This window comes from Lagopus muta, chromosome 1 (assembly GCF_023343835.1).
Source record: "Lagopus muta isolate bLagMut1 chromosome 1, bLagMut1 primary, whole genome shotgun sequence".
NCBI lineage: Eukaryota > Metazoa > Chordata > Aves > Galliformes > Phasianidae > Lagopus > Lagopus muta.
This window is the reverse complement of record NC_064433.1, coordinates 4,121,923-4,149,150: the sequence shown is the minus strand read 5'-3', so window position 1 is coordinate 4,149,150 and position 27,228 is coordinate 4,121,923. Positions and strand designations below refer to the sequence as shown.

At 42.6% G+C, this 27,228-nt stretch overlaps 1 protein-coding gene across 2 annotated transcripts in view; it reads left to right on the top strand.

The window, feature by feature from the left end:
• The window catches only part of SFMBT2 (Scm like with four mbt domains 2), a 114,288-nt gene that overhangs the window by 61,895 nt on the left and 25,165 nt on the right, over window positions 1–27,228 (top strand). For both annotated transcript variants that reach the window (XM_048933807.1, XM_048933808.1), the window contains 8 exons: window positions 7,081–7,182; window positions 7,791–7,938; window positions 13,190–13,272; window positions 15,608–15,734; window positions 21,432–21,545; window positions 22,814–22,856; window positions 22,991–23,061; window positions 23,745–23,884. In XM_048933807.1, coding sequence (XP_048789764.1) covers window positions 7,081–7,182; window positions 7,791–7,938; window positions 13,190–13,272; window positions 15,608–15,734; window positions 21,432–21,545; window positions 22,814–22,856; window positions 22,991–23,061; window positions 23,745–23,884 — 828 coding nt within the window. The remainder of the gene's footprint in view (window positions 1–7,080; window positions 7,183–7,790; window positions 7,939–13,189; window positions 13,273–15,607; window positions 15,735–21,431; window positions 21,546–22,813; window positions 22,857–22,990; window positions 23,062–23,744; window positions 23,885–27,228) is intronic.

Here is a 27,228-nt window from a genome sequence, read left to right as displayed (position 1 = left end):
TGTTTTTTTTTTTTCCACCAGCTGAAATGCGCTTTTAAAATATGAGATTAAATTGAAGTATTTATTTACGATTGTAACTTATTTTTTGAAGAAAAAGATAACATCTCTCAGAAGTTAATGCATTCTGTAGGTGTTTTAGTGTGTTTTCTTCCATTATTTGGTCATCTGGAGGAGTTTCAGTGTAAGGAAGAGAATCTCAAGGGCTACTTTTCTGCCCTTAAGCCTCTACCCAGACAGTTCTGATCTGAATAGATGCACAGCCTTGAAATCTAACAGGGTTTTTCTGTTGTCAACCCCTATAGTGGATAAGGACGTGCTGATACAGCAGGTTAAAGCATCCGTGCTTTTAATTTTGCATGGAAGCCAAACTCGAATGTTAGCAATCCCAGGCCTCTTCATGCACTGATGGCTTGGCTGGCCCTTGTTGTGCATGCTGTGCTTTAATAACCCGTGAGTCGCCATGCAATTTGCTGGCTGCCAGATTATTTATACTCCATCTGTTCTTTCCCATCCATAGCACTCGCCATCCCTTTTCCTTGGCTGCTTTTTACCTGGCTGGACTACATGCATGGCCTCCTGTCCCCTCCACTCTTCATCTGCCTTTTGACCCACTCCAGTCTCAGCTCATTAAAGCCATTTATCTTTATAAAACTTAATAACCATCATTAAGAGTATCCTGAAAACATCTTTACTTACATAACTGCCTTTACAGCTCTTGAAAGCAGGGATGTTTCCAATACTAAAGATGGAATCTGGTGGAAAGACCATATGAGAAAAGTCTTCACTTCTCTACAGCTCCCTCCTAATTTTGGGCATTGCAAAGGGGTGGGTAAGGCAAAGCGATCCATGAGGGTGTATGAAGTTAATCCAGAGACCCAGAGTTTGGTCTCACTGCGTGAATGTTAGGATGGGAAGAGAAATGCTAGAGAGAGTTCAAGCAAAGCAGATGGGCTGAGTAGGAAACAGCTCCATCACTCTGCTCTATTCCACATTCCTCTGGCTGCACGATTAGCATGTGTGGTTTTCTTTCTCCATTAGTATGACTAGAGGTCTCTCAGAATGGTGAAAGGTTAGGAAAAGGGCCCAATCCAATTCATATATGGCATTCAAGCTCTGTATGAGATAGCTTGTACCTGAAGTATCACAGAGTCGTAGAGGGGACCTTATTTACTCTTGCCTCCTATGCAGTAATCAGGGTTGCCACCCAACAGACAAGTTGCCCAAGGCTCCATCCAGACTGGACTTGGATGCCACAGCTTTTCCATGGCAGCGTTTTCTCCTTTACTGAAATGAGTCAGTGTGCTGGCCCGGGCTCCCTGCACCCTGTTCTAGCTATAGGTGTCCCTGTTCATTGCAGGGGAGTCGGACCAGGTGACTTTTCAGCATCCATTCCAACTCACACAATTCTGTGATTCTTGGACAACAGGTACTCCTAGTTAGGGGATGGGTGATACCCAAAAGCCATCTGTCCAATAATGCTTTTTGTTTTTTTTTTGAGAGAGAAAACAGTAGTCAGCTGTGATCTGTTTTCACTGCATAGAATTTGTTCGGATCTTCTCTCTTTTAACCAATTTCCATGGATTTTTCAGTAGTGAGATGTTACTGAGGGCAGAATCTGTCCAGGCACGTCTCTGTGAAACTCAGTCCCTCATCACAACCAAGGTAGTTATTTAGAAATGTGAGAAGAGGCACCAATGGCTTCATTTTGAGCACTTGGATTAGTGTTCCCACTTGTGAAATGAGAGCAATGTATGACACAGCAAGGATTCACTAGCAAACACTTGTGAAATGGGGTGGCAATCCTAGATACTGTAATTCTGCTGTGAGATAATAAAAAAAAAAGATGCGTTTTGCTTCTGCAATCCGTGCTTCCACCAGCCTGGCAAATCAAAGCCTGCAGTGTGTAGGAGGGGATCTTTACCCCGGTGCCATCTGCAGCAGGCCGAACCATACGAAGAAGGTGTGTTCAGATTTAGACCGGCTACTCTGCAATGTTGCTGTTTCTATGGTAACTGTTTTTATTCAACAAGAGAAGCTTAAAATCTGTTGGGCTAAATTTGATCCTAGGCAGAAGCATCTGCAGTGTTTAAGGGGCTCTTCGGTAGGTGCAGCTGTGATAGCTGGCTGCCATGCTCCTTGCTTCAGGGTCTCAGGACTTTCAAAGCCTCCTTCCCATCACCTTTTCCTCTTCATCCCACCTCACATCTCTACATTTTGGTCTCTCTGTGTTTCTGCACTCACATTTTGCTTGCAGATTTGCTTATGTTATGTCTTACAGGAGAATTTCTGTGTCCCTGCAGAGTGTGTCTTCAGGGAAAATTGCACAGCGTTTAGCAAGGAGAGCTGATGAATCACGACAAGACCGATTCCTCTGCAAATAATGCAGAGGATTGCAGTTGGGAGGGTTTCTTTCTTTATTTTTTTTTCTTTTTGCTCAATTGAAAACCAAATGCCAGATTCCTGTAGAGGCAATTTAACCACGGCTATTACTGTGCTTGTGACTGGTTACCACCTAAGAGCTTTGTGATTAAAATTAGGCTATCAGAAGCAGCCAGTGTCTGGGAGAATTAGGGAAAACACTGGCGGAAGCAATTTCTTTCAAAACAAAACTGAATTAAATAATTTGTTTCCAGTCATACCTGATGGAACCTACTTCTCCTCTGTCACTAGTAGGGTAAACCAGGAGAGATGTGATTGAAGGCAATATCATTTCACACAGTTGCAGCTGGTGAGGATTAAGGGAAGCTCAGGTCAAACATTTATTAATTGCTGTTAATGATCAGCCTCTCAACTTTGCAACTTCTCAGACTTAGTTCTGAGTTTCGTACAAAGCCGTAATCATGTAAGTGGTGTGCATGAACTATCCTGGACCTAAAGAACTCTGAGTTTTGGGGTATTTGAAAATCAGGGTTCAAATTAGAGCCTTTTCTGCTTATCTATACACTATGCATGCTTTTGGGTTTGAAATTAGATGACTCATTTTGTATGTTGAGGAGAGTGGGCTAAGAGTGAGCATTTCAGAACCTGGAAGAGATGCCCGTTTGGATTTGTAGACACAGCTAGAGCAACCGTCCATTGCATGGCTGCCCTAAATGCCATGGGCAAAAGCCATTTAGGTTAACTTAGTTAGGTCCCAGTACTACCTGCTTTGCCCAGTGGAGTGTAGAAAGGCTTGAGCAAAAGGGCAGATGACTATGATGATTTTGCAGTGTATCTTTCTGAGTTCAAGACCAGTGCTTAGAGGAAATTGGTGACTTTTTTAAGATTTAACTGTGTCACCCACACCTGTGCATTCTTAAAGACTGACCACATGCTTAAGTCTAAAAACTTCTAAGATAGCAAGAGTGAGGCTGACTTTAATTGCTTCTTGGGATTTGTAGTCAGAGTTGTGACAGCCTTGGCTTTGCCTGTGGGTTTGGGCTGCAAGTGGCAGACGTTCATTCAGTGGAGGGTTCTGCAGTTTTCCATTCATTACTTGTAAGCACCCTTGTGGGCTGTAATCCATCATGTTAGAGATTTTGACCCTTTGAATGAGTGAGCGTGGTTCTTGTACCACATTAATTCATTGTACGTTCCTCAGTATGATTTTCACTTTTCTGTAAGGGTTTTCTCAGCATCAGACTGGTTTTCTTGGCTGCTCTCCAGCAGGGAGGACTGGAAGGTTGTTTCTGTTGCCCACACAGAGCTTGTGAGCCTTGTGAGGCAGGCTCGTTGATGGTGTAAATGTGTGTGGCAGTGGAGCTGCTCCTGTGAAGCACTGAGTTGTAGAACCATTCAGGTTGAGAAAGACCACTAAGATCATCTAGTAAAACTGTCAGCCCATCCCCACATGCCAGCTAACTATGTCTCTCAGTGCCACATCTACCCTTTTCTTGAACACTTCCAGGGATGGTGACTCCATGCCCTCCCCAAGCACCTGTTCCAGTGCCTCACAACTCTTCCTGAGAATAAGCTCTTCCTAATATCCAACCTGAACCTCTCCTGGTGCAACTTGAAGCCATTCCCTCTTGTTTTGTCACAGTTACCTCAGAGCACCTCTCCACAACCTCCTTTCATTTTTTTATGGAGAGCAGTAAGGCTTCCCTGAGCCTCCTCTTCTCCAGACCAGACAATCCCAGTTTCCTCAGTTACTGCCCATAAGATTTGTGCTCCAGACTCTTCACAGCTTTGTTGCCCTTCTCTGTACACATCCAAGGGCTTCAAAGTCTCTGTTGTAGAGAGGGGCCCAAAACTGGACGCAGTGCTCGAGGTGCAGCCTCACCAGGAGCCAGCCAGCAGGAGCAGAGATCCACCACACACAAAGCTATAAAATGCTCCAAATGACTGTACAACTCCATTTGAAATCAAATTCAAACTCGCTTGGAATAGTGGCTGGAAATAAATGTCTGGTGACATCCTGATAGGTGGCTTTGAACGCTGTGTGCAGTGTGGAAAGGTTGGTTTCTGCCACCCAACAACATTTCAGGTGTTGCTTTTGCTGTGCAGCAGATTCTGGAGGGAGCGAAGGGAAAGCTTCAGCCCTTCAGTCCTCATCTTGCAGCTGCTTTTATTTAACAGGCGTCTTTCCTGTCAATGTGAATAACAGGAGCCAAGTGCAGTTCATTATCCAGTGTATCACTTTGAGTCTAATACTAATTAAAAGCTTTGCCTTCGCTTCTGTAGAACCTATTCTTAGGAATTATGTAAATTAATTAGAATTTTGAAGAAGAGCGTATGCCAAATCCTCAGCAATTCCCTGCTGGCTGAGGGGAATGGCATTGGGATCAGTTTTTTTTTTTCTTTTTGCAGCTGCAAAAATCTAAGGCTCTTAAAGTCAATTTTAATGCTTCACTTTTACAAATATGTGAAAGAGATCAAATATCCAGATCCTGACCATTTGCCATGGCGGTACAATATCAAGGCTTTTTCTCCATGAAAGCTTTTCCGTCTCAAAAATGACATTTAACACAGACAAGCTTTTTACTTCCACAGCCCTTCTCCAAACAAAAGTATGTTCCTGAGTCAAAGAGAATTTTCTCCCTCAAAAGGGAGACATACCGAAGATCCCATGGGTTCTCTGCAGGAGTTTACTCTTGCTATTAATTTAATGAGAAAGATGTTTACATGGTATGCTGAATGGGAAGGGAGATTTGATCCTGAGATACACAGCACATGGACAAAAAGTGATAGGCTTTTCAAGTAAAATAAACAATGTTAAATGTTGTTAGCTTTATGATTTTTCCCACTTGATTATTTTTTCCCTTTGAAAAAAGCCGTAGTAAAAAGGAGCCCAGCCAAAGAAACCGTCTCAAATGAAAATAAGAAGTAATACTGTTTTAAGTATTTTGATCTCAATCAACAAATCACATATGAAGTTGATGAAACTACTCGCATGTTTAAGGATAAACATGATTAAGTACTTTGGTAGATCTGGGCATATTATGTATTGAAGCCGGATGCGAGCGTGAATTGAATCCTGGATCTTTTGATGGGAAGATGCTGCAGTGTAAGCTTGCTTCCAGATGTATGATTTGCAAAGTTGCCTTTTCTTTACAACCTCACCCCAAGGATTGGGAGATGCTGGGTGTGGATCCTTGTGTAGGGAAGAGATATCCTACAGTCTAGATGCTGTCTGCCTTTGAAGGTTGGAAGTTCAGTTGGTGAGGCCTGATTTTTGCAGCCATTATCTTTTCCTAGTGGTAACAATGGCAATTTTGATAACCTTTCCTTAATGCAGTGCTTACACTGAGCAGCTTCACTGTACAAGGAGCCAAATTCAATTCCCTGAATCAAGCTCTTATTCAGCAAAACATTGTGAAACTGCCAGAAATCAGTCTCCTGGTTTGCTGGGACTTTGGTAATGTGGAAATAATTGCCAGCAACTGGAAGTACAGCTGATGCTGCACTGCAGGACACCCAAACTCCTGAATGTCTGCTCCTTCCTCAGCCATTAGTTCATCGTGGTGTTTTGGCCCATTATTGCTAAGTCTTCCTCAGTTTCCCCATTGGAATATACTTCCCTTGCTGTGAAACTGAAGACATTATGAAAGCTTTTTTGACTGCTTTTTGGTTCTCAAATAAAAGACACAGTAATGTCGCGAAGATAAGGTAAGGTGAAGACAACTATTCCTTTAGCTTTGATTGGAGCTAGTAAAAATCCTTATCTCTAATGGCACCGGGAACGTAAGATCCCAAAATAGAAGTCATTAAGTCTACAAGTGAGAACAGTTCTTAGGAAAGAAAGTGTAATGACATACAACTTCAGATCAATAGAAAATCATTTTAGAACAAGAATACAACATGTAGCAACGAATGTAGATGGGAGTGACATTGCTAGCCTCTTATTAGATACTAAGCTTTCTGCATATATTTTGGAGTTCAGTGTGTGTGTGCTTTAAATATAACAGCTCTTCTTTTTTGGTTGTGTTGGCTAACGCATGGGTCATTTAGACAACATTGGACTAAATGATGTAAATGTTGTTTTACATTGGTTCAGTGTGAAATAAAATTGTTACTTTGGTTGCTAGCCTGTATGCTAGTTAGACAAGGACATGAGGATGGGGTCATTTGATAGATGTAACACATTTGTGGCAAGTGAGGGAGTTGAACCTGTGTTGTTTCTGAGGTTAGGTGCTGCATCCTCCTAATCGCCCAAGGTTATTGCATGTAGACATGTTTGATCCTGGATGAAGGTATTGTGACAGGCATGTACCTGAACACAGCTGTGTATTTTTCCACTGACGGGTTCTCTCACTGCTCACCTTTTGGGTTCAAGTTCATTTTCCTGGGCCTTATTCCACCTTTATTCCCCCAGTTGGACAGAAGACCTTTCCATCTTATGGCACATGAAAACCAGCCCAGGTTTTTATTTGATGCTGTAGAGGAGCCCAACGTTCATTAGGACAAATCAGGGGCAATTAGGTCTGCTTCCACCCACTGCAAGCACAGGAGCATGCAGTCGGAGACAGTGGACAATCTGCTAATCACCTGGGTGACAGATCCATCTGAACACCTTTCAAATAGATTCTCCAATGTGTTGAGCCTTCCTTCGTGGCTGGTGCTGACACACCACCTATCCCTCTTCCCTATTCTTTCCCCCAGGACCATGCTGATTTGAGAAACCACTTTTTCACTGTGGGGATGAAGCTGGAGGCGGTGAATATGAGGGAACCGTTTCATATCTGTCCTGCATCAGTGACTAAGGTAGGGTCCCAAAAATGAATGAGGGCTGAAAAGATGTTTTAGAACCTCTTGACTGATTTCTACCACGTTTAGGAAAATATCCATGAATGTTCCCCTCTTCATCAGTTGTTTCTGTTGTACGAGCATCACTAGTTGACTTTGTGTGCACTTATCACTGGGTAACGCATGCACTCATCCTATGAATTTCATCTGCCAGTTTCATGCAGATAAAGGGAATCCCTTTTATCCCAGTCTTCTTTCCATGCCTACATATTTTTCCTGCACATCTGTGATTCTATCTGAAATGAACCAACTGGTTTGAGGGCATACTTGTGTGTCTTATCCACACCCTCAAAAGCAAGAGAAGGGAAGGCTGTAGGGTCTCCAGTACTGTCTACAGTCCTTGCCCAGCTATAAGCACACTGAATGACTCTGAACTGTGGTGCTTTCTCTTGCCTCAGTTTACCCATCTATGCCTTGATATCTTTGGTGGAAACACAGATGTAAAGCGTTAGGTGAGAGTGGGTTGTTTCAGATGCACTTTGATTCCAATTTGTTTCAGCTTTATATGTTTGCAGGTGTTACAGCAAATTTAACATCAGATTTTTTTCTTCTTTTTCATCTCTTAGGTTTTTAACAATCATTATTTGCAAGTGACCATTGATGACTTGAGATCTGAACCCAGCAAAATCTCAATGCTTTGCCATGCGGATTCCTTAGGGATCTTGCCAATACAGTGGTGCCTTAAAAATGGAGTCAATCTCACACCGCCCAAGGGTTTGTATTACTTCTCAATGGCTTGCAGCTTTTTTACTGCCTTTAAAACCATTCTGCTCTTTGCTGCAGAGCACCACACTAAGCATCTTCAGCCAGAGCATCTTTGTTGAGCCACCGAGGCTCATAACAGCCTGTGAACATCTCTGCAAATGTGTTGTTGATGGATTAATGTCTGTCTGAAGCAAACTGCACTGAGGCATAGGAAATTCCTGTAAAACACATCTCGGTGATGTTTTGTGGTGCAGATTGCTGAAGGAGCATTAAGAGTCATATTATGTTTGAGACAAACCAGGCAGCTTCGCTTATAGCATCCCCATTGGTACAACCCTGAGCTGCAGAGAACACGGAAATCTCAACATCTCCTGGATTCAGATTGTTTCTTACCAGTTAGCTCTCAGCTGCCTGCCCAGAAGCACATAGGCATTTTTACTTACCTGTCTCGAAAAAATCCCAGACGAGGGCAAATTGAGAGCAGTGCTCAGGTCAGAGCCAGGAGGAACAGCGTCCGACCGTGCTATTTCCCATCTCTGTAGCAGTGCAGTTAATTAACTGCAATTTCAGGCAACCACCTGCAGTGTGTTAGCAATATTTCTTCACTTGCAAAATGTGTTGGCTTTCTGGAATGTTAATTTTTTTTTATTCTGGTCAGGGTGTCAAACTTCTGCCAAAAAATGACATTGCTTGAGAGAAGAAATGCTTCACAAAAATATCCTGTGAAGTCGTGTACATGCATATTTGTCTTCATTTTGGAAGGAAATATGCTGCTGCTGGTCCCAAGGAAGTGAAGGGCTATTCCCTGCCAGATTTAAAGGCCTCTTATATTTATATAAGATATATACATATATATCTAGCATGTGCAGTTTGAAATTCCCACCAAAGTCTGGGAGCCCTCTATGTGCAGCTGCATATAGTGCTTCTGTGATTAATCTGTTGCTTTTACTGAAAGAAATTTACTCTGTGGATGTTTATCTTCCTCTTGCTTAAATCCAAGTGTAAAGATTGTGACTATGTAAGTGCTCAGTGGTCAGCATTTTGTTTTTTCCACCATGAGTTCCCATGCAGCTTCCCCCGGGCCACCTTATTAACTCAAATAGACCATAGACCAGGCGTTTCTTTATAAAGGGCCATGGCTTAATAGTTTCCACTCCATGCTGGTACAAAACTTGTTTTATGGGGCAAGCACATGCAAGCTCTATTTAAATGCCTGCATAATTAGAAGTATCTGTAGCATCCTTCCACCTGTCATTACAGATATTTTCAACTTGTCCTGGAAAGGCTAAGCAGCTAGCAGGTATCTGGTGTGATATTCAGTGCCTGGGGTCCACCTTGGTTCCTCAAAAGGGGCAGGAAGCCTTTGCTTTCTGCTGTCAGATCAGAAATCATGGACAGAAGCTATTAAAAGAGGTTTAAATCAAGTAGCAGATAGAGGCTTAAAATATATTGTGCTTCTTCCAGAGTATATGAGGGCTGCATGCCTAAACTGCATCTTAGGATCTTTTGGGTCAAAAAACTCCTCCAGCAGCAAACATGCACTTTGAGTCATGAAAGTGGTTAAACATTGGAATGATGTCTGAAAAAACAACCAGCAAGCAAAAAAGCACACCAAAAAATGCAGATGGAAAAAGAAATGCATCAGAACCACACTGAGGTCTTCTCTGACAAGAGTCACATCAGCTTGCAATAAAGAAGCAGTCAGGACTGACAGGAGAGGGCTGCAACATGCCTACAAGTGGGACCAGAAAGAAGGAGGGCATTCCCCCATTTCCAATCATAACTGCTCTGAGGTGTCCAGATTTGCTCCTTCTTTTAAATGTGCAGATTTGGCCATTCTCCTCCATGACTATATTGACAATATTTAGTGCTGCAAACATAGCTTTCCCTTTTGAAAGGCGAGAAATTCCCATGGAGAATCAGATGACGTGGGGAAAAATACATAAGTCCTTTTTGTCTTCATGGATAGTCTTTGCTGTATTCTAGTATTTTTTGGGGGGGGGAGGGGTTAAATAATGGTTGGCAGGGAGTTGTCTGATTTTACAATTAATTGATTTTATTTCATCAGAATAGTATTGCAAATTGGGATATTTGGGTTCAAAGTCCTTTATTTCTTTAATATCTCTTCTTTTGCCTTTTTGCCTGTCAAGCCTTTGTTGAAACCAAACATGCAGTAGATGAGTCATGAACAGGAGGTGCAAACATTTGCTGCTAGAAACAGAGAGCAATTTTTCCTGCGTGGTGCCAAAAATGAATACCCATTTACTGCTGCTGTATAAACATTGAACAAGCACTGTTTATATTTATTGGGTTTGGGTTTATTGACCACTTCCCTTTAGAGTAGTAGTTGTTCCTTTTCATGAACCGTTGAGGGGGAAAAATACCACAGTAGCACTCTTAAATACAAGGCTTACTAAAGAAATGCTGTTTCTAAACCTCCAATGCATTTGTATTGTTATATTTGACTCTGATTACACTGCTGGTTTTAACAGCTCTTCAATGCTGAGAGTCAAGACAGCAGACACAGTGAAGTTCTGTGTATTTGGGGAGCAGTAGGTAATTCATAGAACCATCATAGAGTGGTGTGGGTTGAAAAGGACCACAATGAGCATCGACTTTCAACCCCTCTGCTTTGTGCAGGGTCACCAACCACCAGACCAGGCTGCCCAGAGCCACATCCAGCCCAGCCTTGAATGCCTGCAGGGATGGGGCATCCACAACCTCCTTGGACAACCTGTTCCAATGTGTCACCACCCTCTGTGTGAAAAACTTCCTCTTAATAATCTAATCTAAACCTCCTCTGTCTTAGTTTAAAACCATTCCCCCTGTCTATCACTATCAGCCCATTTAAATGATTGTGCAGATTTGTGCAGGCTTTGACCATTATTACTAGGGTTGAGCTTTAGAGGATGACAATGTGTGAATATCATGTGCTAATGAGAGCATCTATTTACTTCTCATCATGAGGCTCCATGATGAGGTACACACAAGGCCAGGCTTGTTTGATGGCAGTTCTTGAGTATGGCCTTCTTTGAGCAATCCTTGTTGCGCTGCTGAAGTTCTGGTAAACTGCACTGCTGCCTTTCCAGGCTTTGTTCCCACAGAAGTCTACAAAGAACCTCACACCTTGAATAGTGCAGGGCCAAGCCAGCAGCTGGTTTTATGGTGACACGTGAGTCAGATTTTTATACCTCATTGAAACGTGCCTTTTCCATCCACTCTGCCAAGATTTTGCACAGCTCTAAATCAAGATTGAGGAGCTGTCCATGAGGGGTTTACATCAGAGACCTGAGAACATGCAAAGTGTGGGCAGGGTTTAGGGTCCCTGTGAGCAATGTACTCTGGCAGCTGAGACGTGCCCAGGTTTGTTTAATGCAGACATCTGCATTGTGGCTGCCTCCATGTGAGTTCATTACCAAAGCTGCTTCCAGAGTCAACGGAAAGCAAGTGAGACTTGTAGAGGGATTCTGCTCCTTCTGAAGGAGGGTGTGCAAATCACCTGTAGATCTTTCTCCATTGATGCTTCAGGGAAGCCAGCTCAAGGCGTCTACACTGCCAACACCTGTGTGCGATCAGATGGATCCCCTTCTGATGCAATGTGCACTTCGCCTCCTGTTTTCCATTTCATTTTCTGAAGCCTGAAAGTATCTGGCAAGGAAATAACAAGAGAGAAAAAAAAGTAGACAGAGAAGAAACAAGACAGTACTGTTGAAAAAATCAGTTGTTAATTTATGTAAAAAGATGCTAGGTATTTTTCATGTGAAAAATGAAGATTCTCTCAGTTATGGCCCTTTGTCACTTCTCTGTGCGTGTTTATTTCTAGCTTTGCAAACAGTATTATGTTTTGTTACTGCGTAAATGCCCTGCAGAGACATTTTAGGACCCTCTCTATCTTGCTCATTTGTGAGTGCAGCTGTTAAGAGTAGAGTTCGTTTTATCCTGGATACTTGCATCTTAGCAGGATGCTCAAGACTTCATGTTCAAAATGTTTGCTCTTTTTTGGATCTGGATGATGGATAAGTGATTCCACTCAGTGCGCCGTCCTTTCTTGCCTACAAAAAAATTCACAGTTTCCACTGTCACAAATGACTAATTCCCATCTGATCTTGACTGTCCCTTTTTGACTGCCAATGAAAAAGACATTAAGGGATGTTCTGTAAGATTGAGTCCAGTCTGAGATATCAGGCAGGGAGATTAAGGGGAGAATTTGTCCTTTAGATGACTCCTGAAACTTTCCAGTGAGAGTAGTTCTACAATAATGTTATTACAGCATCATCCCAGGGCTATGGATAGGGAATAGCACTCATTGGTATGAAGCACTGGGAAATCCTAAAAACCAGATTAAAATCAGTCAAGCAATGAAACCATACAGCCAAATAAAACCCTTTGCCCGAAGAGTTTATTGCTAGGTAAGAAATATAGAGGAGTAGGGGTTTGGATCTCTGTGATAGGACTGTTTGAGTGACCCCCCTATCAATCACTGCCTCTTCCATTTTTCCTTAGAACAAGAGGCTGAAAGGATTATCTGATTGAATCATAGAGTCATTAAGGTTGGAAAAAGGCCTCTAAGGTCATCTTGTCCAACTGTCCAGCTACCACCAATATGGCCCACTAAACCGTGTTCCTAAGTACCACATCATTCTAAAGCCTTTAGGAACTGGCAATTCTGTGTTCATTTTCCCATTCTGCTCCAGGTCTCTATATGACCTCGTGTGACATGCTTAGAGTGGGATTCAGCTTATGTTCTCTGAGCCATTGGAAAGTCATTCATGCAGAGTACAGCTGTTGCAGTGAAAAGAGAGATGAATTTATCTCATGGTACAAGGGAAGGGATGGATCAGCTTCTGGTTGTGCTGATTCTCTTTCTGATGACCCAGGAGTCCCAGTTGAAGTCCCAGTTTTTAGGTACTTAAAGAATGGAGAAAGAGGTCCATGAATCCACCCAGAAAATGGGGACAGTAGTGCTTCTAGGTAATTAAAGGTTTATTAAAGCCTGAGAGATGCTCACTGGAAAGGGAAAATGAGGAAAATATCTGTGTTTTATTACTTCACGGTGAAGATCCAGAGATTTCAAAGGGAAATGCAGAAGTTGTGTGAGTGAGTGCTGGAGAATTGCCAGCAGTGGTGACCTTGCATGCTGGCACTGCACATAGCGCTCATTTGGGATGGGATGCTGAGACACCACTGGTTGTCTGCTTGGGGCCCATTTGCACTCTCTCTGTGACAGTGGCTGATGACACTTTGTTTTGTTGTCCTGCAGGTTACTCTGGCCAGGACTTTGACTGGGCAGATTACCAGAAGCAATGTGGAGCGGAGGCAGCACCTCACCTGTGCTTTAGAAACGTAAGCTCTCTTTTTGCCTTTGCATTGCTCCTGTCAAGACCTGATTGCTTGCACAGAAAAGCTGCAAGCCTTTGGGAGCTTTCCCCAGACCAGCAAGAGTTTGTTTTAGGAAGGAAGCCAGAAAGATGTTACAGATTTCTGTTTCTGAAATAGAAAAAATATTATCTTACTCTTTTCCTCATTGAAATCAGTTGGATTTCTTGCTCTCCATCTCTCTCTGGTTTTGTACAGCACTTAGTCCAGGAGGGATCTGCACTGACCATTAAAAATAATTGTAATGCTATTAAAAAAATCCCATAAGCTGGGTTAAAAAAACCAGTCTCTTGATGTTCTACCTTGCCAATAGCCTCGTTTTCATGCTTCTATCAGCTGAGGCAAATTGAGATGGAATCATCAATTTCAACCGTAAAGATTGGAAAAGACCTGTAAGATCAGTCCAACTGCATATCTACCACCAATACTGCCCACTAAACCACGTCCCTAAGTACCACATCACCACATTTCTTGAACACCTCCAGAGACAGTGATTCCCCCACCTCCCTGCCAGCTCATTCCAGTGCCCAACCACTGTTTCAAAGAAGTTATTCCTAATATCCAAATTGAGGTCTTGTCAACAACTAAAACATTGAAAATTCAGTGGCATCTGAAGTGAACACAGGAGGATTTGCAGAAGAAAGCAGTGTTGTGAATTGTGGAAGCAGGTTCTTTGGGGAGCTGCATACTCCTTCGTTACTACTCAGCAGTCGTGAGACTGAATGTCTCATGTATTTAGAAAAAGCAGAATGAAGACAGTCCAGCAAGACTCCAGCTGTGTTATTGCATGGTTTCTTGGAGGTGTCAAGTGGATTTCCTCATCCGTGGCAGCCCAAGGGCAGCCTGGTCTGGAATAAACCATTGATTCTGTATTGGTGGATTTGAACACTTTTAGCAGAATTCAGAAGAGTGGTACCATCAACAGAGTTTTGCCCAAATCACAGTTCAGATTTCTTTACCCCATTTATTGTGCAAAACCCTGTGGAGTTCAAGCTGAGATTGCTGAAAGTGCAGAAGGAAATTGAGAAGTGCTGCATCGTACCTATGCAGTGGAACAACTGCTGCATTTCTTCCCTTGTGCAAGCACTCTTTATTTCCTTCTCTCTGTCAAGTAATGGATCTCAGCGCTGGCAGCCTTGAAAGCAGACTCTGTGTAATATTCTCCAAAGATTAAATCAGGTCTAAGTGCTGTTTATTTTAAGGAAACGTTAATCAGATGAACGCATGTCTGTTATTCTTTCAGTGTTGATAACAAAGTTCTCTGCAGAGAGCTGTAATCTTACTGTTGTCCAGTAAGTTCAGTTTGGTCCATTTGTTTCATGCCTATGAACAGCTCTTGAACAGAAACCTCTTTGCAGGCACATTTTCCACCTACTGGTGCTGGAAGTGGATATGCTGTAGCTGTTTCCCTAGGGGGGATGTTTAACAAGGAGAGTCAGTTATGAAATGGATTGACACGAACAAATGCTTAGTAAAATAAACTCCCAGCTAACTGTTTTGTCATTGATTCTGTATAAATTAGCCTCCAGCAATGAACTGCACTGAAAGGAGCCTGTGCGATGATAAATGATGTTTCTTTGTTAGGCAGTGTAGCAGGCATTTAAACAAACTCACCCTGCTTTTCTTTAGTGCTGGCCAGTTGCAGTTTTTACTGCAGAGTGAGGACTGGGACAGTCCAAGCAATGCTGGAGCTTAAGAGAGAAATGAAAGGGCACTGGAAGGGATGGAGGGCAAGGATGGAAATTAATGAAGAGTAGCTTGGGGAACCTCAGTCTGAAACAGGTTTCCAGGGCATTTTTTCTTACAGCAGTGGTACCTAAATGGTTGGAACTGCAGATTCTCTGGCTGCTGAAGTCTTCATTCAGTGGGGGCTGTTGCATTCTTGCAAGCTCATTACTTCAGCTTTTTATCATTTTTTTCATATTTGGAGAGATGACTACTCATTTGGGAACCATTGCAGCAACATCTAACCTGATTTTGCCTTTGTTGAGGAAGAGGGGGAGGACAGTGGGGACCTCAGATAACCCATGGAAGACTTTCTTTGGTGCTGTATATTTAAGCATACAGATTACTGCAGTGGCAGTGAGTATATCTGGCACCATCTATATCCACCAACCTCCTGCATTGGTTCCTGATTTGTCATTATCCCTGACTTTCCATGTGTGTGATCAGGGCATCTCCATTTTGAACCTGGATGCTTTCGGGTTCTTCACTTAGAGTGAAAAAAGCATGCTGAAGTTGTTCTTCCCAGCAGATAGTCTGTTTAAAGCCATGTTTCGTTGTTGGTCCTTGGCTCTTTCAGACATCCTTCAGTCGTGGTTTTACAAAGAACATGAAGCTGGAGGCAGTGAACCCTAGGAACCCTGCAGAGATATGTGTTGCTTCTATCACTTCAGTTAAAGGACGGTTAATGTGGCTTCACCTCGAAGGTATGTGCTACAAATGCTTCTTGTATTTTGTGTAGTTCACTCAAACCCTCTCAACTCTGTCCTTCATACTCTGTCCAGTGTTGCTTACTCTGGCTTTACCTGTTTACACATACTGACTAGTAGTTGTTTGAGAATTAACATCCCCTGATCCCTCCAGGAGAGAGCTTCCACCCTCCCAACCCATATGGATGTTATCAGGGATTTCTGTAATGATGGATCTCTGTCCTGCTTTGTTTATGTGACTGAGACTTCCACTCACATTTCCAATACACTCTTGTGGGATCACAGAATCACAGAATATCCTAAGTTGGAATTGACCCATAAGATTCATTGAGTCCAACTCTCAGCTTCACGCAGGATCAACAAAATATCTGACCATAAAGAGATTTTCTGTTCTCTTGCAGCCTCCTTCCTTCCTGCTCCTTTCACTCATTTTTGTCACCTGGATTCCTAAAACCTCAGCAACATGTGCTGCTCCTTACTGCAGCCATTTCCTGCTCACAGCCTTCTACTCTCTCTCTTCTGAGTCTGCAGAGAGTAATTCTGTATTATAGAGTTTAGAAAGCACGCAGGGATCTTTCTTAGTATTGTTTTAAGAACAGTGTTATTTCTAAAGAGTAGAAAGCCATAGTAATTGAAGTGTTCAGATGAGTGCTGTGATAAGCCATAAAGCTGCCGTATCCTTGTCACAACATATTTTAATTTTTACTCATCAAGCTAACATAGTGTTGTTAGAAGCTGCTGGCTTCATCTGCAGTCAATATAAGAACTTCATTTTCCGTATGAAATCAATGGTTATTGGGTCACCATCGGCTACAAATGCCATATGTTTCTTTTATTTCTTTTGGAGAACCATGAAAATACCAAAGGCAATTCACGTGGCCTATAGCTCATCACCAGGCTCTAAGATCTGTGCTTCTGAATGAATGCCTAAGGAAGATGTGCTGTTCCTTATGGTGCCAGCCAAAAAGGAAAATCGTGCTGTAGCCCTTAATGCAAGTTTATTTTGGCTTTTCCAGGGCAAAACAGCCAGGAAGATGTTAATGGAGTTACAAATCCTAGTCAAGCACATGATACTAAGAGAGGAGAGTACTACAGGGGCTGGGACAAGGGGTTCTTGCAGAGATCCCACTGGAGATGAAGTCTTGTGCCTGTTCTGCCTGTTCACCTCCTTTCCTATGCAAGATGCTGAACTCTCAGTGTTTTGGATCTGGGAAGATATAGGAAGCCAGACCGACCAGAACAGCTTAATCTTTGCCCGATACAGAATTACTTATTCCTTCAGTATGTTCATTGTAATTACCCAGAAGTATTTTAGTGTCTGACAATGTGCAGTGCAGTTTGTATGAGAGGAAAGGTCTGTGATCAAAGCCTGTAAAGTTGGTAATAACATTGACATGTAACTCAAAGTGCCTCATCTATGCTCGGAGCTTGCTCTAAAATATAACAAAGGCAGATGTGCTGTGGCCTTTAGCTCTGCAGAAGTAGCATTATATGGTAGACAAGGCTCTCCCAGCACCTCTGCGATAAATCCCTTTCTCAGAGATTTATACCTCAATTACTACCCGAAGAGAGATTCCTCCTGATCTAAAGCTTGGCAGGCAAAATCGCTTGTACTTTTCATGTCTTTCCTAAGCCCCATAGTTTGGGCTGTCTAAAATCTGAGGAGATCTTCCTTTTGTATTTCCAGCATGTAGCTTTGTCTCCTCTGCATTTGTCTCTAGTGTACAGTGCAGGTATAACTTCACATCTTTGCTTTTGATAGAGCTTTGTACAGTCACAGTTGCGGGGTTTTTTTGTTTGTTTGTTTTTAATCTGTACTAACTGGAACCAGTTGCCCAAAGCAGTTGTGGATCACCCATCCCTGGAGATGTTCGAGTCCAGATTGGATGGGGCCCTGAGCAGCCTGATCTGAGTGTCAGCCCTCAGCCCAGTGTGTGGAAGGGAACTGGATGATCTTTAAGGTCCCTTCTGAACCAAGCCATTCTATGATTCTGTGTTTCTGTGATAACTGATTGCCTTCAGACACAAGGTGGCTAAAGCTTATCTGTAGCCTGGTCTGGACACTTGAGAAATATTTTAGTTAAAGAGCTGAAATTAATGGATGTTTGCAATTCATGTCACTAATACTGATGTGGAATTTACACCCATGCAGTCCAGGATCCTGGCCCCATTTCACAACACCCACTCTTAAATCACAGAATCATAGAATGCCTCAGACTGAAAAGGACCTTAAAGATCATCCACTTCCCACCCCATAGCTGCCACCCACCAGTTCGTACTACCCAGAGCCCCGTCCAGCTTGGCCTTGAATGTCTCCAAGGACAGGACAAAATGGAGAGGTGCCTTCATTTTTTGGGTTTGGGAATCCATTGTATTTTTTTTTCAAGCTCTAATGATGGACTCAGCATTCACTAAACTTGCCCAGCATAGTAAACAAGGAGCGCTGTTTCTTGGGTCTTCAAATCAAGATGTCCCCCAAGACCAAAGAGAAAGCCACATGTTTCACACTGCTCCCTTCCCTTCTCTCTTTCTCTCTGTCTTTTACTCCTTTAATTTCTTAAAGGATGTTTCTTTGAGAGCTTGTAATAAAAAACCTGTGTGCATCTCCTTGCCTTACGGATATTCTTACAGATAGATGTTTTACACTTCCTTTATGTCTCAATGCCAGGAGTAGAATGATCTGTAGTAAAAGAAAAAGATGCAGAGGGCTGCAAAAATAAAAAGGCTTTGCTGCTGTTGAAATTCCTGTCTACAGTATACACAGCGTTAGCCTAAAACCAGGCATTAAAAACCCCACAAAACGCTGCTTGCAGAGTTGTAAAGTAAATGTGGCTTGGACGATGGCATCCTTTTTTCAGCTCCATTAATACACTATTGTTTCTAACTGGTTATTTATATTCTGGTAGCAGCAAGACTCCCAGCTGCCATAGGAGCCCATCACTGGAGACCTCGGGTCCCACCGTTTATCACGGGCACATCTGAAGCTTTCATTGTTGCCCTCAGAGTTTCACCGTTTGACAGTCCAAACTGCAGCCATAAAACAGGACGTAGTATTTAAGCAGTGTCGAGTTAGACGTGAGGGAACATTGCTTAATAAATCATGCTTTGTACAGTAGCAAAACTGTAAACTTCAGGGCAATCATTTAATGAGCAGCAGTATAGTTCCCCTGCAGACAAGAAGTAGTGCAGGGCTGATTTGAGGCTATGCACATCCCATCACTTTCTGCTACTTTATTACTCATCATCTGCATTGTTAATTTTTACGGGTTCATTTTAGATTTTAAAGCTGAAACTTGCTGGTGTGAATTTTTACAAGTGATAATGTACATTCTCTGCACAGAGCAGGAATTTAAGGAAAATTCTTTTGTTAACCACTTCTCCAGAGAGGTTTTCCATAACTTTCCCTTTGAATTTTCCAGAGTTGCTGCTCCATACAATAAGATCTGTAGTAGAAGATGGAAATTCTCACTCTATTTCCCGTCTTTCTGTTCTCTGCTTTTCCATTGAACCTCTCCAGTCTTGTGGACATCTCTTGGTGTGGGAAGATGGCAGCATAAAACACACCAAATGAAACTAATGAGTTTCAAACAAGCTGGTTTCTATTTACATGAATGAGTCCAAATGAAGCAATAAGATGTTGGAAGTGAAAGACAGGATTGCTGGTTGCCAAAGGGAAGATGCAGTGTGAGTGAGGCCAGAATAGCTGTGATCATGTCTTACAAGAATAGTGGTGCTGCAGGAGAACAGACATTATGCTTTTTTCTTGTTCTTCAAGGCACTGCAGCTGTTAAAAACAAAAAGTTCATGTCACATCTGTTGTTGTTTGTGAGCAAGAAGGTACATTTCATCTGTTTATTCGGTCAGAATAACGTGATAGAACAGTTGCAGTGATGAAAATATTGAATTTTCCCAGATCTTGTGAAATTCTAGTGGGGACCATTGATCTCTTGTTGTGTTTAGGGCTCAATCCGTTGCTTACTCATTTTGTTGGATTCAAACTGCGCAGTGACCATTTGTTATTTCCTGATGGAGGTAAGTGGTTGTCCAGGGAGTGCCAACTGCTGAGACCTCACACTGCAGCTTAGTTACTCATGGAAGCAACTAAGTATAAATACTCAGAGGAATACCATGAAAGTCATAGAACTATTACAGTTGGATGAGACACCTAAGGCCATCAAGTCCAACCATCAACTCATCCCCACCATGCCCACTAACCATGTCTCTCAGTGCCACATCTGCTCTGTTCTTGAAGATCTCCTGGGACAGTGGCTCTGTGACCTCCCTAGGTAGCCTGTTCCAACACCTCACCATTCTTTCCAAGAAGTTTTTCCTTATATCCAACCTGAACTTCTCCCTAGAAGATATCCATGCATCTGTGCAGACAGCAAGGGTTTTTATTTATTTATTTCTTATTTATTTATTTAAATGCTGTTCTGTTGTTCTTTTTTTTTTTTCTTTTTTTTTTTCTTCTTTTTTTATTTTCTCCTCGGTCACTATAAGCACTGTTTTTTTTCTTCCTTTGGGCTTTCACACAACCTCACGCAGTCAAGTGCTGCAGCTCAGTCTCGATGCCATTCCCATCACAAAGTTCATTTACTGTTTCAATTACACTACAGGCCGTTGATGAACTTTCATAAGTGGGATGGTCTCTGTAGTCATCTAGCTGAGCTCAGTCAAACACTGCTGCTTCAAGCAGAAGGCAGAGATGCTTTAACAGATGCAAAGATGAGGATGCTTGCAGGAGAAGCTTCTGATCCTGTGGTCTCTTTTATTAAGAGATTGCCTCATGCTGGCACTGGAGCTGTAGATCCTAGTGTGGATGTGGGAGAGCAGGAGGCATTTACTGATGAGGCTGTGCTAGTGCAGATGGACTTGAAATGGAATAATTAAATAGGATCTTGACTCAGGACCCAAAGTTGTTTCCAGAACACCTCAGAATCATTGAGAATATTTCCGGTTGGCTTTGAGTGAGATACATACAAACCAAGGCAGGCTAGGGTCTCCTGGAGGAGACATCATAACTGAAGTGGATGAAATTGGTTTTAGGTAGAAATTTTCTTTGGGAACTTGGAGTCAGTGTTATGACAAAGATCGTAGTGCATCTGTACTGCTCAGGACTTTCATACTGCCTGTCCCTTATTGGGTGATCAGCTCAAGTTTCATGTGCTGTGGGGAACATTGGGAGAATTCATGGTGTCTTAGACCTTTAAAAATGGTGGCTCATGGACAGAACTACACAGAAAAGCTTCAGGGGATCATTAGGAAGTAAAGGCTGATCACTTTACCTACAGTTATATTATAGCCACTGTGCATGCTTTTAGCAAGAACAAATATCAAACTGTCCTGCTGCTGCTTTGCATGTGCAACTCTACGTGAGAACCTGTGGGTCAATCAAGCAGTCTTGTTGGGGAAAGTCATGCATGCTTAACATCACATTTGAAGCTTTTGCCTGCTCCACTGCACACGCTTAGTGTGTTCTTATTTTTGGTTTTTGCTGGAATCACGTTGCACTGTAAATGCAGCAGCCATATCATTCCTGTCTTTGCAAAATTGAAGATGAAATGATTCCTGATTTTGATGCAAGTAAGCAGATTTATTTTCACATGTTCCATCATTTGCTTCCCTCAGTTCGTGATGAATGCTCGAATGGCTCTGAGCGCGTGTCTAAATGGTGTTATAAATTTGTGTTTATAGGTTTACAGATGCCCTCTCCAGAGTACATAGTTGATGTGGAGTCTATGGACATTTTCCCAGTTGGTTGGTGTGAAGCGAATGCTTATAACCTTACTCCACCACACAAAGCTGTCTGTAAGTGCATGGAATCCTCAAGCAGAACATATACTATATCCTATTATATCAACAGATTTATCAGGGAGTTTTTCTGATGTCTGTAATCCAGTTCTTAAAACTACTGACCTAGCTAGCAGACCAGTAACCAGGCTGTGAGCATACTGCAAAAAACAGTAATAAATCTAATTAGTGACCGGATGCCACAGCACTGCTGTTACAGGGTTTGTACTTGCCTGTGTGATCAATCTCTCTAAAAATGGGATTGTTTGCACTGGGAAAGGCCATTAGTGGTTTGGGATTGCACAGGGTGGCTTGTGGGTTTGCAGTGGGGTTGTCAGAGTGAAACAGCTGAGTTCAGTGAGGCAGTGGAATGAATCAGGGACACAGGACCTTGAATCAGGAAAAAATTGAGAACAACACCCGTAAAATACAGAACCTGAAGGGACATAAAGAGGTCATGTCTCCCCTAGACAGGATTTACTTTACCTAATGTGAGGAATGTTTGCTGGCCTCTTACAGCTGAGTTTCTGCACCTTCCTAGGATATCAGTTCTGTTGTTTCCCTTCCGTTATCAGTACAGGGCTTTTCCTAGCATCTAGCTTAAATCCCTCTTGGCACAATTAAGTCTTGCCCTACATCCAGAGCATACTAAGCTTGCTTTCTTTTTCATTCCCCCCATCTGAGGGTAGTTCATGAGCACTCAGTGGCTTGGTGTTGTTCTGTTCCTTGTAGTGACTGTTCAACCCTGATCTCAAGCCACCAGATGAAGAATTAGCCTTACTGTTTGTATTAATTAACATCTGAAAGGCAAATTCTAAAATGTGTCATTCTTTCGAAGAGTTAAATATGCTTAAGTTAAAAATCAAGCAGCCAGGGCCTAATTTGGGAGAACACTGCTATGGCAACATTATGCAGCCTTGTCGCAATTTATGGCTAAGGATAAATTATGCTGGAGGTAATCATGCTTGTAAAATGTAATCTTATCCATATGTGTTTCTGTATGGAAAAATATTTGTGTTTTTATTAATTTTTTTTTATGTTGATCCCATAAAACGCAATATTAGCATTCCAGAGGAAAGATTAAATGTATTATTACATCTTTAAAGCAGGTTTTAATGATGTAGTGACTTACTTAAAAATACCAAGAAAAGATGGCAATGGTAATTAAGTACCATTTCATTGTGTTAGGAGTCATTTTATAGTCAGTGCATTTTTATAGCTTTTTATGCATTATGGATGTATTTTATAGGACAAAAGAGTACAAAACTGTTCCTTCGTTTTTGCAGTGCGAAGGAAGAGAAGAATTGCTGTTGTGCAACCAGAAAAGAAGTAAGTTGCTATTATTTAAGGAGATATTTTTATAGTGATATATCAGGTCTTCCAGGGGAAGTAATACACAGCAGCTTAGGGACTTTGTCAGCCCCATTTGACACTGTTAAATACTCCAGATTTCTCTGTGACAGGTTACCATCCTCAGTGCCTGTTGAGAAAATACCTCATGACCTCTGCCCAGTTCCTCAGCCAGACACAACAGGTAAGGCTGCTTGGCACCAGCACGTCCTGATGTTAAGGATGAATTGCCTGTTGGAGGGGGACAGCCCTACAAAGGGAGAAAGCGTGTCATGTGTATGGGGAGATACAGACTCATCCTCAGGGGACGTATGACTCACAGAGTAGGGGCTCTGATGTAAGGGTTTCTCCTCTGCATGGAAATGCAGTACTTAGCTGGGCTTCCCTTGAAGGAAAAAGTACCCCAGTCCCCATAGTGTTGAAGGGTAGCTGAACAGTCCTTCTCCTGAATTTTGTCTCTGAGCTGATGCCATACCAAGTGAGAAGCAGCTAACATGTTCCCTTTCTGGCAAGCCATAATGGCGTTGCTCGTGTCCATCTGTGACATGAGTTATGATATAGCTTCAGGTCATGTCATGAATGAAGTCCATGAAGTCCTTCCTCAGTTCTTCATTCAGTCAAGCATGCAACCATATTGGGTGCTATTAAAAATGTAGTTTTTCCCATGTTGGACAAATTTGAGAAACAAAGGCTTCTCTGTCTTCTATCTTAGGGAAGACATTTTGTAGAATGGCCTGGGTTGGAGGGGAGCTCAAAGATCATCGTTCACTCTTTTCCCATTCTTCCCCTTCTAGGAGAAAGAAAGGCACTTGATTCATTGCACAAAAGTGGTGCAACATACACATCATTGCTACTTTCTTCTTGCAGGCACCATCAATGGGAGATACTGCTGCCCCCAGCTCTACATCAACCACCGCTGCTTCTCAGGTCCATATTTAAACAAAGGCAGAATAGCAGAGCTACCTCAGTCTGTCGGGCCTGGCAAGTGCGTGCTGGTCCTTAAAGAGGTATGAGCCAGCTATTTTGGGGGGAATTTTGAGGGGGAAACATGAATCATGGGTTGCTGGGCCTAGAATTTGATAAGAGATACCTAGAATTGTCTTAGAGCTCTGTGGCAGCTTCCATAGGTGGAATAGCTTCCAAGACAGCAAGCATGGAAGGGAAGATATGTATATGCATTGGGATTTGTAGGGGGAGAAGAGTTATTTTTGAAACATGGAGAGTTTTGCTGTTTGCTGTTGCAAGTTTCATCTATCTATGTCTTCTATGCAAGAGAGTATTCTGGACAAAGCTATGCCACAAGAGGATCTCTGTGACTGCACCCATCAGACTGTTTCTCCTGGCACAAGCCAGTAGATTTGTAATGGGTGAAAGTATTATTTGAGTGACCGTGGGCCAATGGGGCCCAAACTGTTGGGTTCCAAAGTGACCAGGACAGAAAGCCAAGCACAGGTGTGTGTGCTAAGCAGAAGCTGAATGCCGTGGAGTTAATCCTGCACACCAGGTGTGGCAGAGCACCAGCATCTATGTACTTCATCCCAAACAAATCAGTGCTTGCAATTGCAGAGCCAAATCTAGAGAGTTGAGTGCTTGCTGTTGACCTCAGACAAAAACTATCTTGTTTGAAAAAAAATACATAAAGATTTTTTGCACAGTTCTGTATACAGTCCATGTACAGCTGAGAGGCAAGGTGACTTCAGGTGGGAGAGGACAAGGTGGTTTTGTTGGATAAGTAGGGTGCCGTTGATGCCATGGTCAGTGGAATGGCCCAAGTTGGAAGAGACTCACAACGATTTTTGAGTCCAACTCCTGGCTCCACACAGGACTACAACAGTTTCAACTTGAGTTGGGTCTTCTAGAAATCCAGCTTTTCCAGCTTTCTGGTCTGTACCTTTATGAACCCTACCAATTGCTGATGCAGGGCCATACCTGAGCTCCCTCTGCATAGGGTGAAACAGCAGGGGAACTTTTAGGGCTCCATTTGTCTGACGCATTTGCAAGCCCCTCAGAGCTCAGCTCAGTGAGGTTGTTTGAAGTTGCCTAAAGTGAGATGGATTAAGTTCGAAATGTGAGATTCCTCTCAAATCACCCATGCTTCCTAAATGTGCTTCTTTTGGAATGTAGAGTGAGTCCTGTGTTCTTTAATAACCTGTACATACTGCTTTACATACAGTGACACTGCCAGTTGTTTCACATGTTTAAAAGCTGGGCCATGAAGAGAACCCCATAATTCAGCTGCCTGTGCAGGTGGATACTTGGATTTGAAAGAAGCAAATCAAAAACAGCCATCAGCAGAAAGCAGGATAAAGTGGTTGCGGTGCAAAAGTTGGCAGCTGCCAAATTGGAAAGTCAGTCTGCAGTGGCTTGCTGATGGGGAGCATTAGCAATCTGCTGCTGCTTGAAAAACAGGCAGTGAAAAAGCAACATGGGGGAAACATGAGGCATGCACAGTCAGTAGTTAAGCTAACTACTCTTCTCCTTCCTGGAATTTGGGTTTTTAAAACATACGTAGTGCAAAGCTTCTGTGAGGTCCTTCCCTCATGTCTCGTGCTTTGTTTGCCTATGTATTGTTGCATTGGCTGCCACCAGCTTCTCCAGATTCCTCAAGAATGGACCCTGTTATTCACCATGCAAACCAGCTGAAGTTTCCTACAGGAATCCAATTTTCCCTTGCTCCGACTCCTTGCAGGATTCTGTGCTGAAAGAGCAAAGAGCAGTGTCAGAAAGACACAGACATCTTGTTTTTGGAGCCATGAGTGACTTCCAAAGGAGCAGAGCCATGGCAATGGCCCAGTGTTTTGTAGCAGTATTTTGAAGATAAATCCAGGCTCGTAGATCCATGGGGACCATTCCCAAATCCTGGAAGGGCTGAAGAGAACACAATTCAGGGTTTAGCTGTGGAGGAAACACATGTTTCCTATCAGCTGCTGCTAAGATGCAAGACTTTATGCAGCTCAGAGAACCACGGGCAGTGGTAAGGATGGGTCCCCATTCCTCTGGCCCTTATTCAGTACCAAGTTTGGTGGCTCTGTCTCACATTATATCCACTGATGATGTAGCCCAGAGAATGCAAATTGCAAGCTGTTGTAAATTATGCACGAGCATAACTTGTCTGGAATAAATAAATTATACATGGGCTTTACTTTGGCAACACACAGGGGAAAGACAACCTGAAACAACAGTTACGAAGGAAGAACAGATTCAGCAGTTGTCTGATCACCCTGGTCTCTAGCTGTAGCTCTCTGCCTTTAGAGTTGTTCTAGTTAAAATTTAAACCTGTGCCAGTTGTGAGCAACTCCAGTGGGCAGCTGTCTCTATGATGGAGATGTTACCGTGTTTGGCACTGATGGGTTCATGCTGCTCCTCGGCTGTCTTTTACCCCAAAGTCTTGTCCCTTCCCTGCGTCTGTCTCTGATGCAGTGACACATTCTGCATCCAGCTCCGAACAAACTGGTGGTACCAGCCTGCATACTGCAGTGAAATATCTGATGGTCAGTACCACTTGGCTCTGGACTAAAGAAGGCTGGGAGGTAATTTTGTAGTGTGGAGTAGTGCGTCCCCTTCCAGATGAGTAGTCTGGGCCATTCTCAAAGGGATTTGGGGAGTGCAGTAGCATGAATATGCTTGTTTTTTTGCAGCACGTCTTCTCCAGCAAAAAAAGAATCCCCCAGTTTCTGTCCAGTTTGCTTTGCTCCAGTGTGTTGGGTGAAGAGGTTGTGAGCTCTGCAGTGAGGAAACTGAGGTACCTCCCAGAATTATCCTCCTCGAGCAAGATGTATGTGTAAAATTGTGAGAGCAATTACAGTTTATTTGGTGGTGTGATCAAAAATACTGGCTGCAGTTCTGCAGTTTGCTTGTGTGTATGCATCCTTCCATCCATGTAGAGCCTTAGGTGAGAAACAAAGAATTATTCTCATACCTGCTGCCAAACTTATTCTTAAAGCCAGGAGGTTCATTATTCCTGGTGCCAGCACAAGTCTCTGGTTTACTGTGGCTTCTTTCACCTCAAGGGGCAAGTGAGGATGATAACAACTGTTGCTTAACATCAGCTTCAGAGTTTATCTCATTCCTGAGATGCTTGTTTGGAAAAGAAGTTGAGATTTGGAGCCAAAAGACAGTGGAGATAGCAGCTATCAACAGCTGGGCTGGAAATTAGTGGCTGTATAGTAGCTAAGATATCTAAGAAATACTAGCTTTAAGTTAGATTAAAAGAAACACATTGTCAGCTAAAAGTTTCATTCTTGGGTCAGAATATCAGAAAGACTTAGCGGTTCTTTCATCTATGTCAGCAATTTAACCACTAAAACATTATAAAACGAGATGCCTTTTTAAGATTTAAGATGATCTATAA